The sequence below is a fragment of the Schistocerca americana genome, chromosome 1 (genome assembly GCF_021461395.2).
Source record: "Schistocerca americana isolate TAMUIC-IGC-003095 chromosome 1, iqSchAmer2.1, whole genome shotgun sequence".
Classification (NCBI taxonomy): domain Eukaryota; kingdom Metazoa; phylum Arthropoda; class Insecta; order Orthoptera; family Acrididae; genus Schistocerca; species Schistocerca americana.
In genome coordinates this window covers 1,250,651,117-1,250,672,023 of record NC_060119.1, presented here as the reverse complement: position 1 = coordinate 1,250,672,023, position 20,907 = coordinate 1,250,651,117, and the positions used below count along the sequence as shown (strand labels likewise).

Sequence of the window (20,907 nt, the reverse complement as noted above, 5' to 3'; positions counted from 1 at the left end):
CGCACGAGCTTCCATCCTGGACATTTTCGACCATACTCTCGTGTCTCTCCGCGGGATCTTCTCGGGGCCTCACAAGAGGCCACGGATGTCTCCGCACTGTCCATGTCTCCAAGGAAGTGAGTGTTTTTTTTTTTTCAAGGGGGGAAAAGTGTTGTGACAGTGCCACGACATTTAACAGTGCCGCCACAACAGTACGTGCAAACGGCGATAGAGGCGCTCCGCAACTCAGCTGAGCGCGGGAGCGCCACCTAGCTACGATCAGCGCCGGCCGCATGTCATGGCACGGCAGTCGAATGAGAGGTACTGAGTTGTTATCATGTACCCAGCTATTGTTTCTAAGTGAGTGTGTTTGAATATCCACGCAATTTTTGGTGATTAAAGGTTATAACAAAATCGGTAGTGGATGGATATGGTAGAAGGTGTTGAGTCATGGCGTAGATGATGCTCAGCAGCTGTGCATTGGCTGCCCCCAAGAAAGGACATCCCTTCTGTTTCCATTCATGCATTCTTCCTGTTTAGAGATGGTCGTTCCTGTATGAAATGCCATGCAGTGAACACATCGCAGTTCATAAGCAAATTGCATGGCTTCACATGTTTCTCTGCCTTTGATGTTGTACAAATTTGCAATGGTGTAGCTGGAGAAACTGGTAATGGGTGGCTGTACGAAACGGGTTTTACAGCAACAATCACTGTACGGATAGGAACCTTGGAGTCGAAATAGTAATTTGGGAATGACACATGGATTTACAAGGAAGTTGTAGTTATTAGAAGGCAATGAAAGGCAGCCTTGAATGGTATGGGAAGAATATCAGGGAGAGATAATTTCATTTCGTGGTTTGACACTGAAAAGTCACAAACAATTGGGGGGAAGGGGGCAGAGTTATATCTGAGATCTGACAGGTCCATCATATTGAGAAGATGGATGCTTCTTGATGTTTTGGAAGTGGTAACTATGTTGGTGAGAGAAGGAGAGGAGCACCTGCAAGAGATTGTTGATATAGCCACTGAGGGATTCAGATATGTTTGTCGTGAGTGATTCGGCTGTAGGTAAGGGAGTATTTGAGGTGGAAGAGATGGCAGTTGTCAAAGTGGAGACATTGTTGCATATGGGCTGGTTTGGCTAAGGTTTGTATATGAGCTTCAATGAGATCGATGTCAAAACTCAGATGTGTGGTTAGGATTTGGAGAAGGATCAGGTGAATAAGCATTGGGAAAAGGAGTTAGGCTGTTGTAGGAATTGGAGGAGATCATGTTCACTGTAAGTCTGAGTCAAAAAAATATTATACGTGAATCTTTACTGATCCTGCTGGCACTGCCTCTGGGAGTTGAGGGAAGTCTGTATCATGCAGCCCATTACAGGCTGGCATAGGATAACACCATTCCAATTCCAACAGCCATCCTCTTGATTTGTCTTTAAGTCTGTCCCTCAAAGGTACAGTAGTTATGATTAAGAATTATTATGTTGTTCATAAATGGAAAGAAAATACTGAAACCAGGTATACATATAAGTAGCAATAAAGACAAGTGATGGGAATATATCAAAATTTATTACAAATAAAAGTACAGTAACAGAAGCAAGAAAATGATCTACCTAGGGCAAGAAATCATCCAGTTTTAAATATTCTCATCAGCAACCTTCAGCTGTGAAAATCTGTCATATACTCTGCAGTGTTGCAATCTAAATGAAGAGCTGTTGATACTAATTTACTAATGTACAACATATTCCAAAAATGTGCTATGGCATGTAATAACAAGGTTCTTTCTATATATGGAAAGACATCTTGAAGTTCTCATAACTGAAACACATACAGATGATCTTTCACTCAGCAAAAGTATCCATACTTTGGTTTGAACCTTCTACTTCTTATGTATTTATCCTGGTGTTCAAGACAGTTCAAAATTCAGCAAAATTGTTCTACAATTTATTACAATAAATTATTTATGAATGTACTCTGTTGTTATGAATGTATTGCTGTTTTGCAAAAAATGGATTGAAAACATCTGAAAAATTTAACTGTTCTACATCCAAACAGGAGAAAGCACAGTATGTGATTTCTATATTTACTGAGACAAAATGATGCTAGTATCCAAAATCATATTTACCTGTAATCTGAAGCAGGAAGGGCGGTGCCCACAACGCTGGTAAGTACCCTCCATGTGTACCTTCTTTGGGTGGAAATTTTCAGAGTCTCTTGAGGTTTATTGGGATCAGTTAGAAGTGTGAATGGACACTGAAACAATAATGAAACAATCCATAAAAGCAGTGATATTTGACAGTCTCATTATTTCCCATAGCATAGAGAGTCACCATAGTAAAAAGAACCATAATTTATCCAAGGATCATAATGTAAGTCATGAGCAATTCCCTGTTGCATAAATTTTTATCTTTTAGACAAACTATGCACATCATGCACAGATTTTTATGTCATTTTTCAACATAGTTTCCATTTCTTCTCACATGTTTTTCCCACCAATCTGTAAATCTGTAACGCTTAACGTACAAGACCATTCTGGCTGCCTTCAGACACTGACACACCATGCACTACTTCTGAGATATCTAAAGCATCTTGCAGTGCTAGGCTCACAGCTATTCAACACTAGAACTGAATAGATAGTGGTCAGTGGGTGCCACAGTGGGATTGTTGACACGGTGTAGAATACTTTCCCACTTGTATGTCCCACTTTTGTCCACAGTTACATGAGTAGTGTGAGATCAAGCATCATCATGCTAAAAATAACCAGAATGTAACCTTTTTTTATACCAGAAGTGGCTGGCGATAACTTTCCCAGCAGATTATGCTGTTCTTGCTTTTTTAAAAATTTTTATAGCAAATACAAATAGAACTATTCCACAATCTGGCATTTTGTTTCAGCCTCATAATGATGGAATCAACTTTCATCAGCTGTCACATCACTCATTTTGAAATTTCTGAGGAAGGCTTTGGGGTGATGGTTCTTCTCTGAACTTCATTGTCTTCGGCCAATAAATATGAGACCCAATTCGCATAAACTTTTTCCATAAGGCAGGCTTTAAATTGTTTCCTGCACCACGCTGTCTCATGTCCCAAATTTTGTTGTGATTTCATTCACAGCGACTAGTCTGCCTTCTGCAATGAACTCATCAATTCTCTCTTGTTGCATATCAGGGGAGCAGTTCAGGGGGACCACTATGAGATCATATTCCCAGCTTCAAAGTCTCCTAACACTACTGTGTACTGGGGACCATGCACTCATCTTGATATGCATTCTGGTGATCAATTTTTGCGCCTCTTTAACAAAGAATCCAATGATTGCACATTGTAGAAACAAAGCCTAAATGCCACCCATGGTAGCCTGCAGTTGCATCACAGAATTTAATGACATCACAATGTGTCCACACTTAGTGTTAAGTCTGTATGTTAGTCCTTTAGTACAGGCATGGGGTGCTGTGGACACTCCACACATTAAATACTGATTGTATTATTAGTTTAAATTTCCATAATTGTCTAAAACTCATGTTAGCTTTCTATAAAAGAATTATGTACATAGTCACATTGGAATAACTATGTTTCAGTTATCATTGTTGTTCATTTGCCAAAGCATACACTGGGGTGCCCAGGACATCCCATGCCAGTCCTAATGTAACAAAAATCAAAATATACCAAGTGTTAGGTTTTTAAAATTTTACAGCCATTTCATTGGTGTCATGTCATGTTATACTAAGTGAACCCATTGTTGTCTAGAACCACTATTCTAATTGCTTTCCAAGTTAAATAAAGGCCTTGGAGTCAGTTTGTTTTCTGTCACTGTATGATAACAACTCAATTTACGGTATGTGCACATAAGACATTAATGAAAGTTGAATTCAGAGACTACTTGAAGAAGCTGAAGCAGAAGAAACATGATAAATCAGATCCAAAATCATCTAGTGAGTGTGAAAACTTGAAAACAGAGATAGATAGTGATTATGCTGTATCCTGCTACTAGTGCATGACAGTGTGACTCTGCTGAGTGTGATGTCACTACACATACTTGTCTGAATTGGCTGCCAACTGTATCAGAGCAGGCTGGCCACTGGAGGCTGCCTGTGGGAGGCATGTGCACTGTGTCATTTCCCCCCACACTATCTGCTGGCAACTCACACATATATATGCTTGGAGTAGTGCTGACTGACTCCCTCTATGTGATTCATGTCTCTATTGCACACATCAGTGTTTTGTGTCTTGTGGAGTCCCAAGAAGCTTACTGTTCAGAGGCTATGATTAAAGCCATCATTATGTGATTTGGATCGGTTTTGTGTATTATTTAGTTACTGTAGCTTATAATGAAATAAGTTTTGAAAATAACAATTTCTGCTTGGAAAAAGACAAATCAACAAAATGGATGAAGAACACTCCATCAAGAAATGTAAGGACACAATATCAAAATACCACATACTATTCCTCACCAAGTGGAGACATGCAGTCAGAATTACAAAATTGATCCTAGAGTGCTTCCTTTTGTTTTTTGATGGAGGGGAAAAAATATGTGGATATACTTAAGGGAACATAAGAAGCATTTCGTGGAATTTTGCCTGGAAATCAAATACCAAAGAGACAGATGTGACTGAAATTAAGGCTTTTGTTGCTTCACTTATACTGACCCATTTTTACTGCTCAAGACATGTGAACCTAAACAGTGGGACACAAATGATTATAGAACTGAGATGTTTCATGCTATGCTGAGTTTGTACCAGTTGCTGCTCCTGTTCAAATGCGAACTGTTTGATGACATTCAAAGCAAGCAAGAGAGTGTTATGACTATCGACCCAGAACAGTGAACTTTACACTTTGTAAAACTAAGTTCCTTGACTCTAACAGTTCTGTTCCCTGTTTACTTGGTGTGCAGTTTGATTTTGTACGTCGGTTTCTATAAATGTGTGTCTCAAGATAATTATAGCTTTTGTGTGTTTATCATCATCACATTAGGAGCAGAAACCCACTTTGGTTACTCCGAGTTGACAAGTCTTCTGATCATCAAGTACCAGGTGGTTAAAAGTACCAAACTTGGTAGCATTAATGTCCAGAGTATGGGGTGCACAATTTCCAAGCATCACAGTGCCACCATCCAGTTCCAACTACAACCACCAGATGCGGTGATCAGTCATTGTGATTCATGGGCTCACACATCTGACCAGTCGCAGTGCACTTGTTGACATGACAACAGGAGCTAGGACAAACGGAGCAGGGCATAATTGGTGAAGCTCTATTATCAAAACAACAGTAATGCTGCAGCTGCACTTCGAGAATATCACTGGCTGAAATTATTATGGAAGGGTCCTCTTTCTCCATCTGCTGTGTGGAGCTCGATGAAGAAGTCTGAATCAACTGGAGTATTGGGTGTCGCTCCGAGAAGAGGTCGATGACTTGTTGCACCACAGGAACGTGATGAAATCGTTGTTGCTATGGCACACAACACTGCGCACAATTCCAATCAGGCACTACATGTACTGTGTCATGACAGTTGAACATACCATGATCCACTGTACAGAAGGGGCTTTGAACCATTTTCAAATGGTATCAGTACGAGGTCCATATTGTGTAGCAGATTGCATCACAGGATGCACAACAACATTTTGACTTCGCTCTTCACTTCCTCGCAAGGATTGAAGTTGACGAGGACTGACCCTTGACCATTCTATGGACAGACAAAGCTCATTTTTGTCTGACAGGTGAACACACAGAACAGCTGAGTATGGGGATTTCCACCTCCAGTCACTGTTCATGAAGTTCCTCTGTATAGTTAATGTGTCACCATATTGTGTGGCTTCAGGCTACATTCATCATTGGCCCATCATTCTTTGAACAGGTTGGTGTTCAAGGACCAAAGACGTAGAGTGTGACTGGCCAGTGTTACTGTGATATGCTTCATCAGCATGTCATACTCGCCCTACAGGAGAGAGATGCATTGAACTCAATAGTTTTCATGCAAGATGGGACCCCAGCACACATTGCTCATGAAGTTCACCTGCTTCTCCTAAACACATTTGGAAATGATCGAATTATCAGCCAATCATTTCCAAATGCTTGGCCAGCACAGTCACCTGATCTCACTCCCTGCGATTTCTAGTTGTGAGGCTACCTGAAGGACAGGGTTTACCAGGAGAATATTCACACATGTGCTGATCTGAAGCACAGCATATCAAGAAAGGTACCCAGCATACACACGGACATGCTTCATTCTTCTGTGCAGAATGCAATCCTGCACTTTCAGACATTTCAGGACAGTGACGGGCACCATATTGAGCCCCTTTCGTAGTAGTAATGGTACCGGTATGTAATTGTATGATATACCATAGCAGTACATGAAAAGTGTTCCAATTGAACTGATTCTGCATTATTTCTCTTCCCCATGTTCTTGACATTAATGCTACCAAGTTTGATACTCGTATGGTAATTAGCTTCCAGGTTATAATGTGTTAAATAGGGAAAGTTTAACTATAACTGCCCGGTACATGGGGTCCTTTGTGCATATGCTAACGTGGACAATGGAATGCCTGCTGCTAGCTAATTCTTATCATGTGTTGCCTACGCACCCACTGACATTTGACCATGAATCACATATGCTTTTACTGACACAAAGTATGAGTGAATGTGAAAATACGCACTTGCATTTGGCCACTAACAGCTAACTTAATGTCTACTGGTTCACAATGGCATGAAATACACATGGCATAGTCAATTCATACACGAAGACTTTCTGACAGTCAAGTTCTCTTCAGGACAGAACTGTGGACCACTGGCTTTGAAGCAGGAGTATCTCCGATGTACTCCTCGGTCTATGCTTCACACCCAATTCAGACAGCCTACAATGATGCAGTATGTTCCAATGGGCAAGTTTCCAATGTTACCTCAACTTCAGAGAAACAATTCTGACACTTGGTTTGCAACTGGACATACACAGAATAATGACCAACAATGCGAGGTTCATCTCTCTGATAAGCCACCTCCATGACCACATGGACCTCATAAATGACTTATTCCTGGAGCCTGCAACACACAAGTACACCACTGCTAAGACAGCTGTTATTGAAAGCCTGTCACACTCTCCGACCAAGGTGATACATCATTTAATCTGTGAAGAGCAATTAGGCATGAGATTGCCTTCAAAAGTCTGCCATCATCTATGGGCACTAGTAGCTCATGAGGTTATTAAAGACATCACTCTGTGTACTCTATGGGTGTTCATATTGAAATATGTCTGCTTGTGTCTGTATGTGTGGATGGATATGTGCGTGTGTGCGAGTGTATACCTGTCCTTTTTTCCCCCTAAGGTAAGTCTTTCCGCTCCCGGGATTGGAATGACTCCTTACCCTCTCCCTTAAAACCCACTTCCTTTCGTCTTCCCCTCTCCTTCCCTCTTTCCTGATGAGGCAACAGTTTGTTGCGAAAGCTTGAATTTTGTGTGTATGTTTGTGTTTGTTTGTGTGTCTATCGACCTGCCAGCGCTTTTGTTCGGTAAGTCACCTCATCTTTGTTTTTATATATAACTAAATAAATAAATAACACACAATGTAATGGCCTGTAATTTATGGGAACTACAAGATCTGTCCATAGACATATGGTGTCACATGCCTCCAGAAATCTACCAGGGGCTTGTTGAATCCATGCCATCCCAAATGAGCCTATTTCTTAACACTTACTTGTTTATATTTAGGCATATTATGTAAGAAACTCATGACTCCCATACTTACAACATCATTCCCTAAACTTTCCAGCTGAAACACCTATGAATACACGAACTAGAGAACTGATGAATCCATTTCATTTAAGGATAATGTGTGAACAAATAATGACTGAAGCTGCGATGTTCTCTGTGGTGCCACAGTTTGGCTGGCACTGTACTGGATAACTAGAACAGAGGGTAAAGCAGGAAGATACCAGCTAATACCTTGTAGCACTCCTCAGAGAGCGAGTACAGGTAGAGTTTGTCGGTTCCTTTGATCTGTGACGTCACGTTGACGAACGCCTGGTCGACACCCAGGTCCCTCAGGTTGAGGCCCCTGAACACGTCGACACCCGGGTCTTCTATCCAAGACATGGCTGCCAGCTACTGCATCGCCTTACCGCAACCCTGGAACACAAAACATATGAGCAACGGGATTACTCACGCACAGTTTTGAGTCATTAAAGAAAAAGTGTCAGATAGCTCAAGAGCATGATAGGCACTGGACTTGTAGCTATTCACAATGCTGCACAGGCTCCCTCTTGGAATCCAGGGTATGCACTTTTCATTTATTTCAGAATTCTGACTTCTCTCTAGAAATTATTAAATTTCTACAGAATGTGCCAAGAGCGAAGGAAAGTAATGCAGATTTAGCAACTTTAAGTTTAATTGGCTGGCAGTGTGTCCACAGGATATTATACCAAGAAACCCCAAATTCTTTAAAGGATCGAATTCCCATCTATAAATCAGCTTCAAAAGTCTGATTACTTAGCAAATGAGTTATCAATAACACATTAAATGTTTAAGCAAGTAAGCGAGAAGAAAGTTCAGGAGAGGTTTGAAATTAGGCATAAGTTTGTTGGAAGTCACTAAGTGCTCTCATTATGAAACAGTGGATGAATATAAACTGGGCAATTTGTGCTCTGATTTTAAGCTAAAGTTAGTTTTCCATGGATTTCAATATTTATTGTGTCACATCTCATGAACTATGGGCCATACAAATTACCTTGTAATAAGCACATTTTTATCTACAGTCCTCCCTGAATATTATGTATAAAATTCAAAAACAATAATAAAATACTTCTCGTGGTATAAGTTTTTTGCTTCTCCTGAACATTTTACCTTCTGTGACATTGAAAAGTTGTTCCTCTTAAAACATCAATAATACAGTATTTCACCCTTTGTCGAAAAATTAATGGTAGTTGCTCCCCATCTCAAATCCTGGGTATACTCTTGAAGAGAATAGGCCTACCACACACCTTAACAAGCACATATTCCAGTATGCAGTTCAACAGTGGCAGTAAAATTGGGATAGGTGTGTTTGCTCCCAAGATGACTGCTTTGGAAGTAATGGTGCAGCATAAGACCTAAATAAGATTTAAAAATTGTAATCAATATATTTTGAAAGCTATTGGATACCACCTTCAACATTTCTATAGGATTTTCGAATGAATCTCATCTGGCATCTACTTCCCCTAGAAGTAATTTTATTTCATCGTTACACTTCATATCGGTCCAGGGGTTACTCCTAGACGTTTTACATTTGTTAGTGTTTCCAGTGACTTGACAGCAATAATGTCATCGAACAGCACAGTAATAGCAGCTGAACAATTTGAAAGCTTCAGTTTTTGCTTACTTGTTACAGGAAAGTACTGGGTGCTAATTGTTCCCCTTTAGTGAAGGCATCGGGTAAGTTTCATAGTTGCGAAGCCTTTGCAATAGTTCATTTGGTCATAGTCCTTGAAAGTTTTGCACGCTCTTTGTATTGGAAAGGACGTTAAATGTTTTCGGCATAACAGTTGGGAGACGGACCTATGAAATTGCTCCGCTATACATGTAGCACATTACTGTGTGTACAACAGTTGTGTTTGAATAACACTACGTTGTTATAGGCTTATACATCCGTGTTAATACTGGGTGTCCCAGAAATGTTGTGACAAACTTCGAGGTCTTTAGAGGGTGTCTTGAGGAACAAACTGAGGACAGGAACCTGTGTTTGGGAACGACATCCAATGACCTGCCTCTAAGCCACCGCTTTGGCAGCAAACGTGTCTTTGTATACCAATGGACCATAAGGCAACATGTCTTACAGTGTTGCTTGTCATTATGTGGACTGATTGCCACAATCGACAGTGGAGAAAATACAACTAGCTGCTGCATAGACAGGCCTTGTCTTCTATAAATGTGTTGCTCTGTTGCATAGGTGGATGACGGTTTCGGACATGGGTTGTATACCGAAAACCATTGAGGGTTTTAGAGGATTCCAGGAGAAAAATAAACTGCGGATGGAAACTCGTGTCTGAAAACGGCATCCACCAAGACAAAAGAGTATCACATTCATGGGAGACAAGGGCTTATTAAGTGGCAGCTATCTTCCTTTCCTCTGCTGACAATTGTGGCAGATAATCATGATCACTGAATAACAATCAACACTGCGAGACGTTCCAACTACAGTCCGTCAGCATACAGTTTAAAATCATGTTTGCTGCCGAGAGGTGCCCTACTGGCAGGCGTCACCTATAACTGCGACGCTCTGTAGCGTCATTGAATGACGTTTCGGGGCACAGGTTCCTGTCCTCGATCTGTTCCTCAAGACTTCCTCTACAACCCTTCAACGTATGTTGCAACATTTCCGGGACACCCTGTTTAATGCAGACAAGAACCATTTAGTGTGGATATATTTCGTCAACCATCGCCAAAATTTTTCAAATTAATAATACGATGGTCACTCCAAAAGAAATGCACACTATTTTTGAAAAAATACAGTTTCCATTCTGCATGTGTGAAAGTTTTACAGTGTGTAGATATATCCTTCACGCACGCTTGTTTTCAAACTTAGTTCAACCTGTTCCCGTGAGTGGCGCCGTCACAGCATGTCTTCAAGATTACTGCTACACTTGACGTTCGTCAGAAGTAGCGTGCTGTGATAGAATTCCTGTGCTGTGAAAACGAGACAGTGGGAAACATCCACAAGGGGTTGAAAAAGGTGTATGTAGATGCTGCTGTCGATCGCAGTACAGTTAGTGGGCAAGCAGGTTAACGTGATTAAACCGGGCACGGCAATATTGAGGATTGTCCTCGCAGCAGCAGGCCTCGTACTGCACACACTCCAGACAATGGGCAAAGAGTTAACGAATTGGTGACTACTGACAGACGCATCACAGTGAATGAATTGTCACGCTACGTTGGAATAGGGGAAGGAAGTGTTTGCAGAATACTGAAAGCGTCGGCATTAAAAAAGTTTTCTGCCAGGTGGGTTCCTAGGATGTTGAAAGTGGCTCACAAAGAAACAAGAAAAATGGTATGCAGCGAACTTTTGGAACAGTACAAGAATGGTGGAGATGAATTTCTTGGAGGAATTGTGACAGGTGATGAAACATGGCTCCATCAATTTTCACCAGAGACGAAGAGGCAATTAATGGAGTGGCATCATGCAAATTCACCCAAGAAAAAAAAATTCAAAACCACGCCTTCAGCTGGAAAAGTTATGGCTACGGTGTTTTTCGATTTCGAAGGACTCTTGCTTCGGCAAAAGCAGGATGTTTTGCTGTTGCACGATATTGCACGGCCACATGTCAGTCAAAAAAACATGGAAGCGATCACAAAACTCGGATGGACAACACTGAAACACCCGCCTTACAGTCCTGACCTGGCTCCATGTGACTATCATCTCTTTGGGAAACTGAAAGACTCTCTTCATGGAACAAGTTTTGTAAATGATGACTCCCTTGTGCACGCTGCCAAACAGTGGCTTCAACAGGTTGGTCCAGAATTTTACCATGCGGGTATATAGGCGCTGGTTCCAAGATGGCGTAAGGCAGTTAAGAGGGATGGAAATTATTTGGAGAAATGAAAATATTGTTCCTAAAGGATGTATCTACACACTGTAAAACTTTCAAACATGTAGAATAAAAGATGGATTTTTTTAAAAAAAAGTGTTCATTTCTTTTAGAGTGACCCTCGTACTTAGAAATTGACAGCAATTTTTTCAGTGAGAAAGCTCTTAGCTTCTTTGAAATCATTTGCTGTTGCGAAACTTTGGCCCTCCTGTCTTACTTCTGGGCGTTTATGATTTTGCACCGATAGTGACTAAGACCCAAATCAAACCATTTTATCATCTGACACAGCAAATAATGAATAAACGGACGGTACGGTTTAAGGTAACTTAGCGGGAAAGGACGTTTTTTGAGTGAAGACAATCGCCATAACAGTCACCTGTCCGTAAATAGCAAAATTTCTATTATCAGAAACTGTCAGATAATTCTGTTGCTTCTACTGCACTTGCCATTTAATGGCGACAGCATGATATTACAGCTGATTTTTTTTCTTTGCGTAATAGACAAATTGGTAAAAGGCCGTTATACATTCATGCAGCAGCGCGATTTGTGTTCCTGACGCCCAGGGAAAATTTCGAAATTGCGGTCCCTCCCCCCTCCCCTCGTCGCCTCCTTAACAATTTTCCTTAATTACATTAATCCTCAACTCTGCTTAGCCCGTTTATTACACTACTGCCCATTGAAATTGCTACACCACGAAATGATGTGATACAGAGGCGAAATTTATCCGACAGGAATAAGATGCTGTGATATGCAAATGATTAGCTTTTCAGAGCATTCACACAAGGCTGGCGCCGGTGGCGACACCTACAACGTGCTGACATGAGGAAAGTTTCCAACCGATTTCTCATACACAAACAGCAGTTGACCGGCGTTGCCTGGTGAAACGTTGTTGTGATGCCTCGTGTAAGGAGGAGAAATGCGTACCATCACGTTTCCGACGTTGATAAAGGTCGGATTGTAGCCTGTCGCGATTGCGGTTTATCGTATCGCGACATTGATGCTCGCATTGGTCGAGATCCAATGATTGTTAGCAGAACATGGAATCGGTGGGTTCAGGAGGGTAATGCGGAACGCCGTGCTATATCCCAACGGCCTCGTATCACTAGCAGTCAAGATGACAGGCATTTTATCCGCATGGCTGTAACGGATCGTGCAGCCACGTATCGATCCCTGAGTCAACAGATGGGGACGTTTGCAAGACAACAACCATCTGCACGAACAGTTCGACGACGTTTGCAACAGCATGGATTATCAGCTCGGAGACCATGGCTGCGTTTGCCCTTGACGCTGCATCACAGACAGGAGCGCCTGCGATGGTGTACTCAACGACGAACCTGGGTTCACCAAAGGGAAAACGTCATTTTTTCGGATGAATCCAGGTTCTGTTTACAGCATCATGATGGTGGCATCCGTGTTTGGCAACATCGCGGTGAACGCACGTTGGAAGCGTGTATTCGTCATTGCCATACTGGCCTATCACCCGGCGTAATGGTATGGGGTGCCATTGGTTACACGTCTCGGTTACCTCTTGTTAGCATTCACGGCACTTTGAACAGTGGATGTTACATTTCAGATGTGTTACGACCCGTGGCTCTACCCTTCATTTGGTCCCTGCGAAACGCTACATTTCGGAAGGATAATGCACGACCGCATGTTGCAGGTCCTGTACAGGCCTTTCTGGATACAGCAAATGTTCGACTGCTGCCCTGGCCAGCACATTCTCCAGATCTCTCACCAACTGAAAACGTCTGGTCAATGGTGGCGAAGCAACTGGCTCGTCACAATACGCCAGTCACTACTCTTGATGAAGTGTGGTATCGTGTTGAAGCTGCATGGGCAGCTGTACCTGTACACGTCATCCAAGCTCTGTTTGACTCAATGCCCAGGCGTATCAAGGCCGTTATTACGGCCAGAGGTGGTTGTTCTGGGTAGTGATTTCTCGGGATCTATGCATCCAAATTGCATGAAAATGTAATCACATGTCGGTTCTAGTATAATGTATTTGTCCAATGAATACCCGTTTATCATCTGCATTTCTTCTTGGTGTAGCAATTGTAATGGCCAGTAGTGTAATATCAACACTACATTACCACGCGGTAGTAGGTACATACTTGAATAATTATTTTTTTTTTTGTGACGAAATTCAAAACATGGAAAAACGCAGTCCATAGTTGCATTGCTAACAACAATATCGCAGTTTCATAACAGCGCACAATCCGCTGCAGAGTGAAAATATCATTTTGGAAATATCGCAGTTAGTTTTGCATTGTTTCAGTGCCGATCACTGGAAGCCGAAAAAAACAACTAAACAACAATCACAAAATCTATTCTTGGGATGGCTGATGTGGCATAACGAGAGTCGTTCCATCTGGTATCCGACAACAAGACCACGATTCTGTCCCACACATCTTCACCCCCTTTCCAGTTTTGCAAGCTCCAATCTATTCCTTTCTCTTCTTCTTCTTCTTCTTCTTCTTCTTCTTCTTCCCCTCCTCCACCCTCCCTTTTATCCCCTTTTTGCCCTTCCTTGTTATTATTATTTTTTCGCTCCTCACGATAGTGCACCCCCCGAAAACGGCTCCTAGGGCATGCGACCTTGCTGCTGCTCGCTTCACTGTTACGCCACTGCATTCAAGGAATGTGGAAACACCTCGATGCACGCTTGAACATAAATGCAGATGCTGGTTAATCCTGCACGTTCTGCCGATGTATTTGACCACGAACGGCACCTGTGCAGTCTGCTCAATACGTAGCAAGTGTCAGGCCCGGTCCGAAAAGTGCTCCGAGTAGTTGTAACTGCATTATCTCGGAGCGGATTCGAATGTGGGCAAATTGTTGGTGCCCGTACAGTGGGTGCTTCCATTACCATTCGAGCTGAAGTGTTTGGTGTTTCACGAGGCACTGTATGAAAGATTTATACCGCATATATAGATAAAGTGGGAAAATATCATACGCTAAGTCAAAACGCGGACGAAAGACTGTGTTGAGCGATCGTGACAGATGGACACTGAAGAGGATTGTGACGAAAAATAAGAGGACGACAGCTGTAAAGGTCACTGCAGAACGGGATGTCGCATTCGGGAACCCTGTCAGCACCAAAACGACACGAAGGGAGCTCCATAAACAGGGAAATCCAGGGCGAGTTGGAATTCGAAAACTACTCGTCGTATGCAAAGTGCCGTAACAGGAAAACGCGATGCCGAAACCATAGAAACCTTCACTATGAAACAATGGATGAAAGTCATTCGGTCGTATGAGTTGTTTCACACTGTCTGGTGATGATTTGGGCAGCCGTATCGTGGTACCCGCTGACCCCCATGGTTACTCTGCAATGTGTAATTACTGCCAAGGATTGTGTGACGATTTTGGCTGATGAGGTACATCCCATGTGTAAGCATACTGTCATATCGCTGGCTTGATTGCAGAGTATCTTTGCGGGCAGCGCGTTAGCTGAGTCGAGCGCATTGCTAGTATGGAAGTTGAAGTGTTGCTACAAGTGATGTTACAGTAAAGTGATGAAATATGGAAATGATTCAGAGGAAAGTGCGTCAAGAAGTAATTTAAAAATATGAGCAGTGCCGCCGACAACGTATTTGTGTATCCTCTCGTTGCGTGTCGTACCGTACTGTATCGATCATCCGCGCCGTGCATGGTCTCTCAGAATGAACTAATGTGAATCAGCAAATATTAGTTACCATAAAAGAGTGCAGTCAAGTGCCAGTGTGTCGTAGCGGGCGTGAGGACGTGCGTTCGATCATCGTGTTTCCGCATTATCAACAATCAGCCGCGCCGCGACGGTTATGCGCACGCTCGTACAAGTGACAAATGATAACTGAAAAAGTAACTTTACGAACAGTGTTATAACATTACTAGTGTCAAGGAGGAATGGTACCAAAAGAAATCTGTGTATGCGTGGCGAACGTAAGACTTTTCGTTCGATTATTCGGCTTTCGCACCATCAACAATCATCCGCGCCGTGCTCGGTTACGCGTACGCTCGTCCAAGTGATTTTATGGACAGATAATCATCTAGAAGTTGGCATCAAAACTTATGACTTAGAATGTAAGTAGTGCAACCTGCGATTTTCTTTTATCCTCTCAGAATACAGTTGTCCATACCAGACGTAGGACAGTGTCGTGCTTGACTTGAGTGGCTCCCCTAAACCCGCTTGCATATTTAGATGTATAATTCAGGCTAGCCAGCAGCAGTGTGGAGGAGGACAATACGACCGCCGCGGAATTATCTGGTACGTGGTGTGGACAGGGCGCACGGTCCAAACGACAACCGGTTGAAGGGACACCCCCGCCATTTGTACCCCCGGGCACATGGTACAATGTTTGTTCCCCAGTGGTTATGCCGTGTTCCAAGACGACAGGACACCTTTTCACACAGCTCGCTTCGTCCAGGACTGGTTTTGTGAGTACGAGGATAAATAGTAGCATCTCTCCTGGTCACCACAACCACCAGACCGCAGTATAATTGATACTTTATGGCGTACTTTGGAGGTAAGAGTGCGTGATCGTTGTCCATCTACTCCGCAGGAAGATCGGTATTAGGTTCCTTTGAAAAACATACGAGACTTACATTTATCCGTTCCGAAATGACTGGACGCTATTTTCGATGCCAACGGTTTTCCTACGCCGTATTAGACGCGGTATGTCTCGTGTTTTTGGTATTTCCATGTTTCCCTTCAATCCCAGTATGAGCGCTGCTATTCCAGATGCAACTTGCCGTGCGAGTGCTGAGGCGAGTAGCCGGGGCTCTGTGTGTCTGATCGGGTGGACGGGCAGGCAGCAGCACGCTCCCGGATTTCCGGGGCAGCCAGCGTGAGTGAATCTGGAGCCGTCCTCCAGGCGACCTCGAGAACCCAAAAGGCCACCTGCGTGCAAGAACCGCACTGCAGCACGGGGGGCAGGTCGTGGCTGGCCCAGCAGGACAGTGGGCTGGGCGGAGACAAGAGTCTTGCACACCTCGCCCAGCCCAGAAGGCCGCTAGCAGCCGCTGGGAGAGGCCCACATCACGCCGTGGCGAGCTAAGCTGGACACACTGGGGTCGCCACAGAAGCAGGTAAGGGCGCTAGCTGCTGTACGCAACACGTGTTCGTGGGAAGCAGCCTGTGTGCTGCGAACAAACTTCCTGGCACAGAAAGACTGGAAGTAAGGTGGTAATTCTCTTGTCCACTGATCATTTTACAGTCTGTTGGGTAAATGAGCAATTCGAAATTAAAACATGATGCACAAAGGTTTCTACATTAACACAATACATATAAGTGTATAAAAAATAGTTCAAATGCCTCTGAGCACTATGGGACTTAACATCTGAGGTCATCAGTCCCCTAGAACTTAGAACTACTTAAACCTAACTAACCTAAGGACATCACACACATCCATGCCCGAGGCAGGATTCGAATCTGCGTCCGTAGCAGTCACGCGGTTCCGGACTGACGCGCCTGGAACCACACGGCCACCGCGGCCGGCTATAAGTGTATAAATCAGTGCTACACATACATCAATAAATTCAGTCACATGTAAATGATGTTACAATCATTTACATATTCCTTGGTCTAGAGTATACGAATAAAAAAGTAGCTCTCCCCGCCTCTCTCTGCTCCCCCTTTTCTCTCTCTCTCTCTCTAAAAAAATGGTTCAAATGGCTCTGAGCACTATGGGACTCAACATCTGTGGTCATGAGTCCCCTAGAACCCAGAACTACTTAAACCTAACTAACCTAAGGACATCACACACATCCATGCCCGAGGCAGGACTTGAACCTGCGACCGTAGCAGTCGCGCGGTTCCGAACTGAATGCCTAGAACCGCTAGACCACCGCGGCTCTCTCTCTCTCTCTCTCTCTCTCTCTCTCTCTCTCTCTCTCTCTCTCTCTGTCTCTTTTCTCTCTCTCACACACACACAAACACGCACACACACACAGACACCAGACACACACCAAAAGTATTTGGATGATGTGACAGCAATTATAATAATGTGGATACAATTAATGTTTCACTGTCTCGATTCGAGTGTAAGTATTCGGGAACCCTATGTGGATTAGAATCAAGTATTGTTTCAGTTGCCTTCTGAAAGCTGAAAACGCGTCTGTACTCCTTACATTGTAATGATGAGTGTTATTAAATAGCATCCGGTCCCTGTGGGGTCCTTTTCGATTAGTGACAGCCATTTCTTCTGTATACAGTAATCATTGTTCTCCCACTGGGCCTCTATATCACTGATACACGTAACAGATAAATTATGTCGTTACATGTCCAAAACTTTTCAATTAACTTACTAAATAAACTCTCGATGAGGTCAAAAAAGTCAGAAAAACAAAAATACGTAACAGGAATTCGGAATGAATTTTCATTCTACGACGGAGTGTGCGTTGATACGAAACTTTCTGACTGATTAAAACTCTTTGCCGGCCTGGGACTCGAACCTGGGATCTTTGCGTAAGATAGGAGGTTTGGAAGGTAGGAGATAAGGTACTGGCGAAAGTAAAGCTGAGAGATTAGGGCAGGTCAGGCGGTAGGGTTATGTAACACGTATTTAGAAAGTAACTGATATTCCGATGTTCCTTCGCTGGACCTAAGTAAAATAGTCCTAAATGATGTGGAATAAGTAAAAAAATTGACAGATTATTTCATTTAATAACGAATAAAAAATTTTACTTGCATTAATGGATGAACTTGAAGGCAGAATAAGATGATGTTACTTGAGATTCGAGTGATGAACGCTTAAAGAGATGATAAATTTATCTGCATGTTCCAAGGATCATAACTGCATTCTCACTATGACGCGGAAGGACTCAGTTTTACGATTACAGTACATACTCTCACTGAGAGATATGGCAAAATGCTGACAGTTAACACGATTGTTAAACTTTTTTCATAAGACTGTGATTTATGCTTCCCCCAGCCCCCTCCTCTCACTCTCTCTCTCTCTCTCTCTCTCTCTCTTTCTCTCTCTCTCTCTCACACACACACACACATACACACACACAATTTTTATTTTTACACTTATAGCATAACAACATGCCCTTGGAGAATATAGACTGTTCTCCAGCCTGGAGATAATGGGCCTTTCTTCCCTTAATCCAGGTAAATGGATATTTTTCGCCATAATCCTCTATGACCGTCTGTCAACTTAACGGATTTGCATACACATTCCGACAACTGGTTAATGTACTCAGTATGGGGTGCGACCACCTCTGGCAGCAATAAAGGCCTGTCAACTACGCGGCATGCTGTGGCTGACGTCGTCAATGTAACGTTGAGGCAATAACGCCCATTCTTCCTGCAGAGCTGCTGCAAGTCTTGGAGAGTGGTTGGTGGATGTTGACTTGATGCAACCCATTTCCCTAGTGCACCCCGGACATGCTCTACGGGATTCAAACCGGGAGAGCGAGCTGGCCTCGCCATGCGTGCAATATCTTCCGTTACCAAGAAAACATCATCAACCACTCGTGCTCTATGAGGTCGAGCATGCTGAGGCAATAATGCCCATTCTTCCTGCAGAGCTGCTGCAAGTCTTGGAGAGTGGTTGGTGGATGTTGACTTGATGCAACCCGTCTCCCTAGTGCATCCCGGAGGTGCTCTACGGGATTCAAACCGGGAGAGCGAGCTGGCCACGTCATGCGTGCAATCTTCCGTTTCCAAGAAAACATCAACTATGAGATCGAGCATTTTCAAATAGCTCTGAGCACCATGGGAATCAACATCTGAGGTCATTAGTCCCATAGAACTTAGAACTACTTAAACCTAACTAACCTAAGGACATCACACACATCCATGCCCGAGGCAGGATTCGAACCTGCGACCGTAGCAGTCACGCGGTTCCGGACTGAAGTGCCTAGAACCGCACGGCCACCGCGGCCGGCTTCGAGCAATATCGTCCATCAGTACAAAGTCTGGGCCCGCAGCACATCGCAACAACCTCACATGAGGTCCCAGGATCTCGCCACGGTACCTGACAGCAGTTAAACCTTACCGCCTCACCCGTAAAATTTCATCAACATGTGTTCGTGTGGTCAACATAATCCCTGTCCACACCATTAGGGATCCTCCTCCATATCGGTGCCCCAAATCGTGTTTCATGTTCCCTCCAGATGCGAATCCATCGCCAATCACTCTCCAGGTCAAATCGGGACTCATATGTGAAGAGAACATTGGCCCACTGTTCGACCGCCCACGTGGCATGTCGGCGACTCCACTCTAGATGTCCCCTTCTGGGAAGAGGCGTCAGAGGTACACATACAACAGGTTTCCGATAGTAAAGGCCACCTTCCTGAAGCCTTCTGTACACCGTTTTGCCTCGATACAACGCGTCAGGCGGATGCTGCGAGGTCAGATGCCAGCTGTCGTGCAGTACTACAGCGGCACTGTGCTCCTACACGTGGTCGGTCCTGCCCTGGTTTGGGGATACAGTATCGGTCTCTATAAATTGTCTCCACATCCGAGAAATAACAGGACGATTCACATTAAGCCACTGGGCCACACCAGTGTGCCACTGTCCTGCTTCCGTTCTTCTTACGGCCGTTCCCGCAGACAATGTCCGCCCCGATAGCGCCGGCACGGTAGCTCAGCGTGTTCTGTCACAGGGATTGCTGCCCTCTGTAATAAACAAACTGAGTTAATGGATCAACGATAAACTTGAACAAGCGTCATGGGACGTCCGCCCCCCAAAAAAACACAAATAATAAAATAAAGGATTTGAAGTGAAGAAGAGAAGAACTGGAGGAACAGTGTGGACAGAAGACCGAAGGGAGCAGCACAGAGAGAGGATGAAGACATATTGGCAGAAGAGAAAAGAGGAGGAGCGCAATAGGAGAAATGTACATTGAAAAATAGTTGTTTAACGCGGTCCCTAGACGGCCAAAATCGGAATTTAAAAAAAATAAAAAAATTAAAATTAAAAAAAAAAAACATCTCAATGGTCAGCGTGACGGACTGCCGACCTAAATGGCCCGGGTTCGATTCCCGGCTGGGTCGGGGATTTTCTTCGCTCAGGAACTGTGTGTTGTGTTGTCTTCACCATCATTTCATCCCCATCCCGTGCGCAGGTCGCCCAATATGGCGTCGAATGTAGTAAGACCTGCACCAAGACGGTTGGACCTGCCCCGTACGGGGCCTCCCGGCCAATGACGCCAAAAGCTCATTTCATTTTTACCGCAGAGAATGTGGTAGGCGTTTTTTCTGTGCCGTACTGACTGACTGTGTAGGTGTCGTGACGTCGTCGTTGTCTTGGTTGTCCGTTGAACGGAATGCCATCTTCCGTGCAGGACACGATAGTACGAACATCTGTTGACCGTTTGTATGATTATATCCTGAATTAGACACAGAATGGGGAAATGGCGGTTTGTTGCTTTAATTTTGGATATGTTGCTGGGTGCT

At 43.6% G+C, this 20,907-nt stretch overlaps 1 protein-coding gene across 1 annotated transcript in view; it reads right to left on the bottom strand.

Annotated features, from left to right (window-relative positions):
* Nucleotides 1-20,907, bottom strand: part of LOC124558354 (heparan-alpha-glucosaminide N-acetyltransferase-like) — a 329,129-nt gene that overhangs the window by 113,430 nt on the left and 194,792 nt on the right. Inside the window, exons 3-4 of the mRNA XM_047130906.1 lie at nucleotides 7,909-8,091; nucleotides 2,104-2,231 (exon numbers count right to left, since the gene is read on the bottom strand). Of these exons, the coding sequence (XP_046986862.1) occupies nucleotides 2,104-2,231; nucleotides 7,909-8,058 (278 nt within the window). The 5' untranslated portion in view covers nucleotides 8,059-8,091. The remainder of the gene's footprint in view (nucleotides 1-2,103; nucleotides 2,232-7,908; nucleotides 8,092-20,907) is intronic.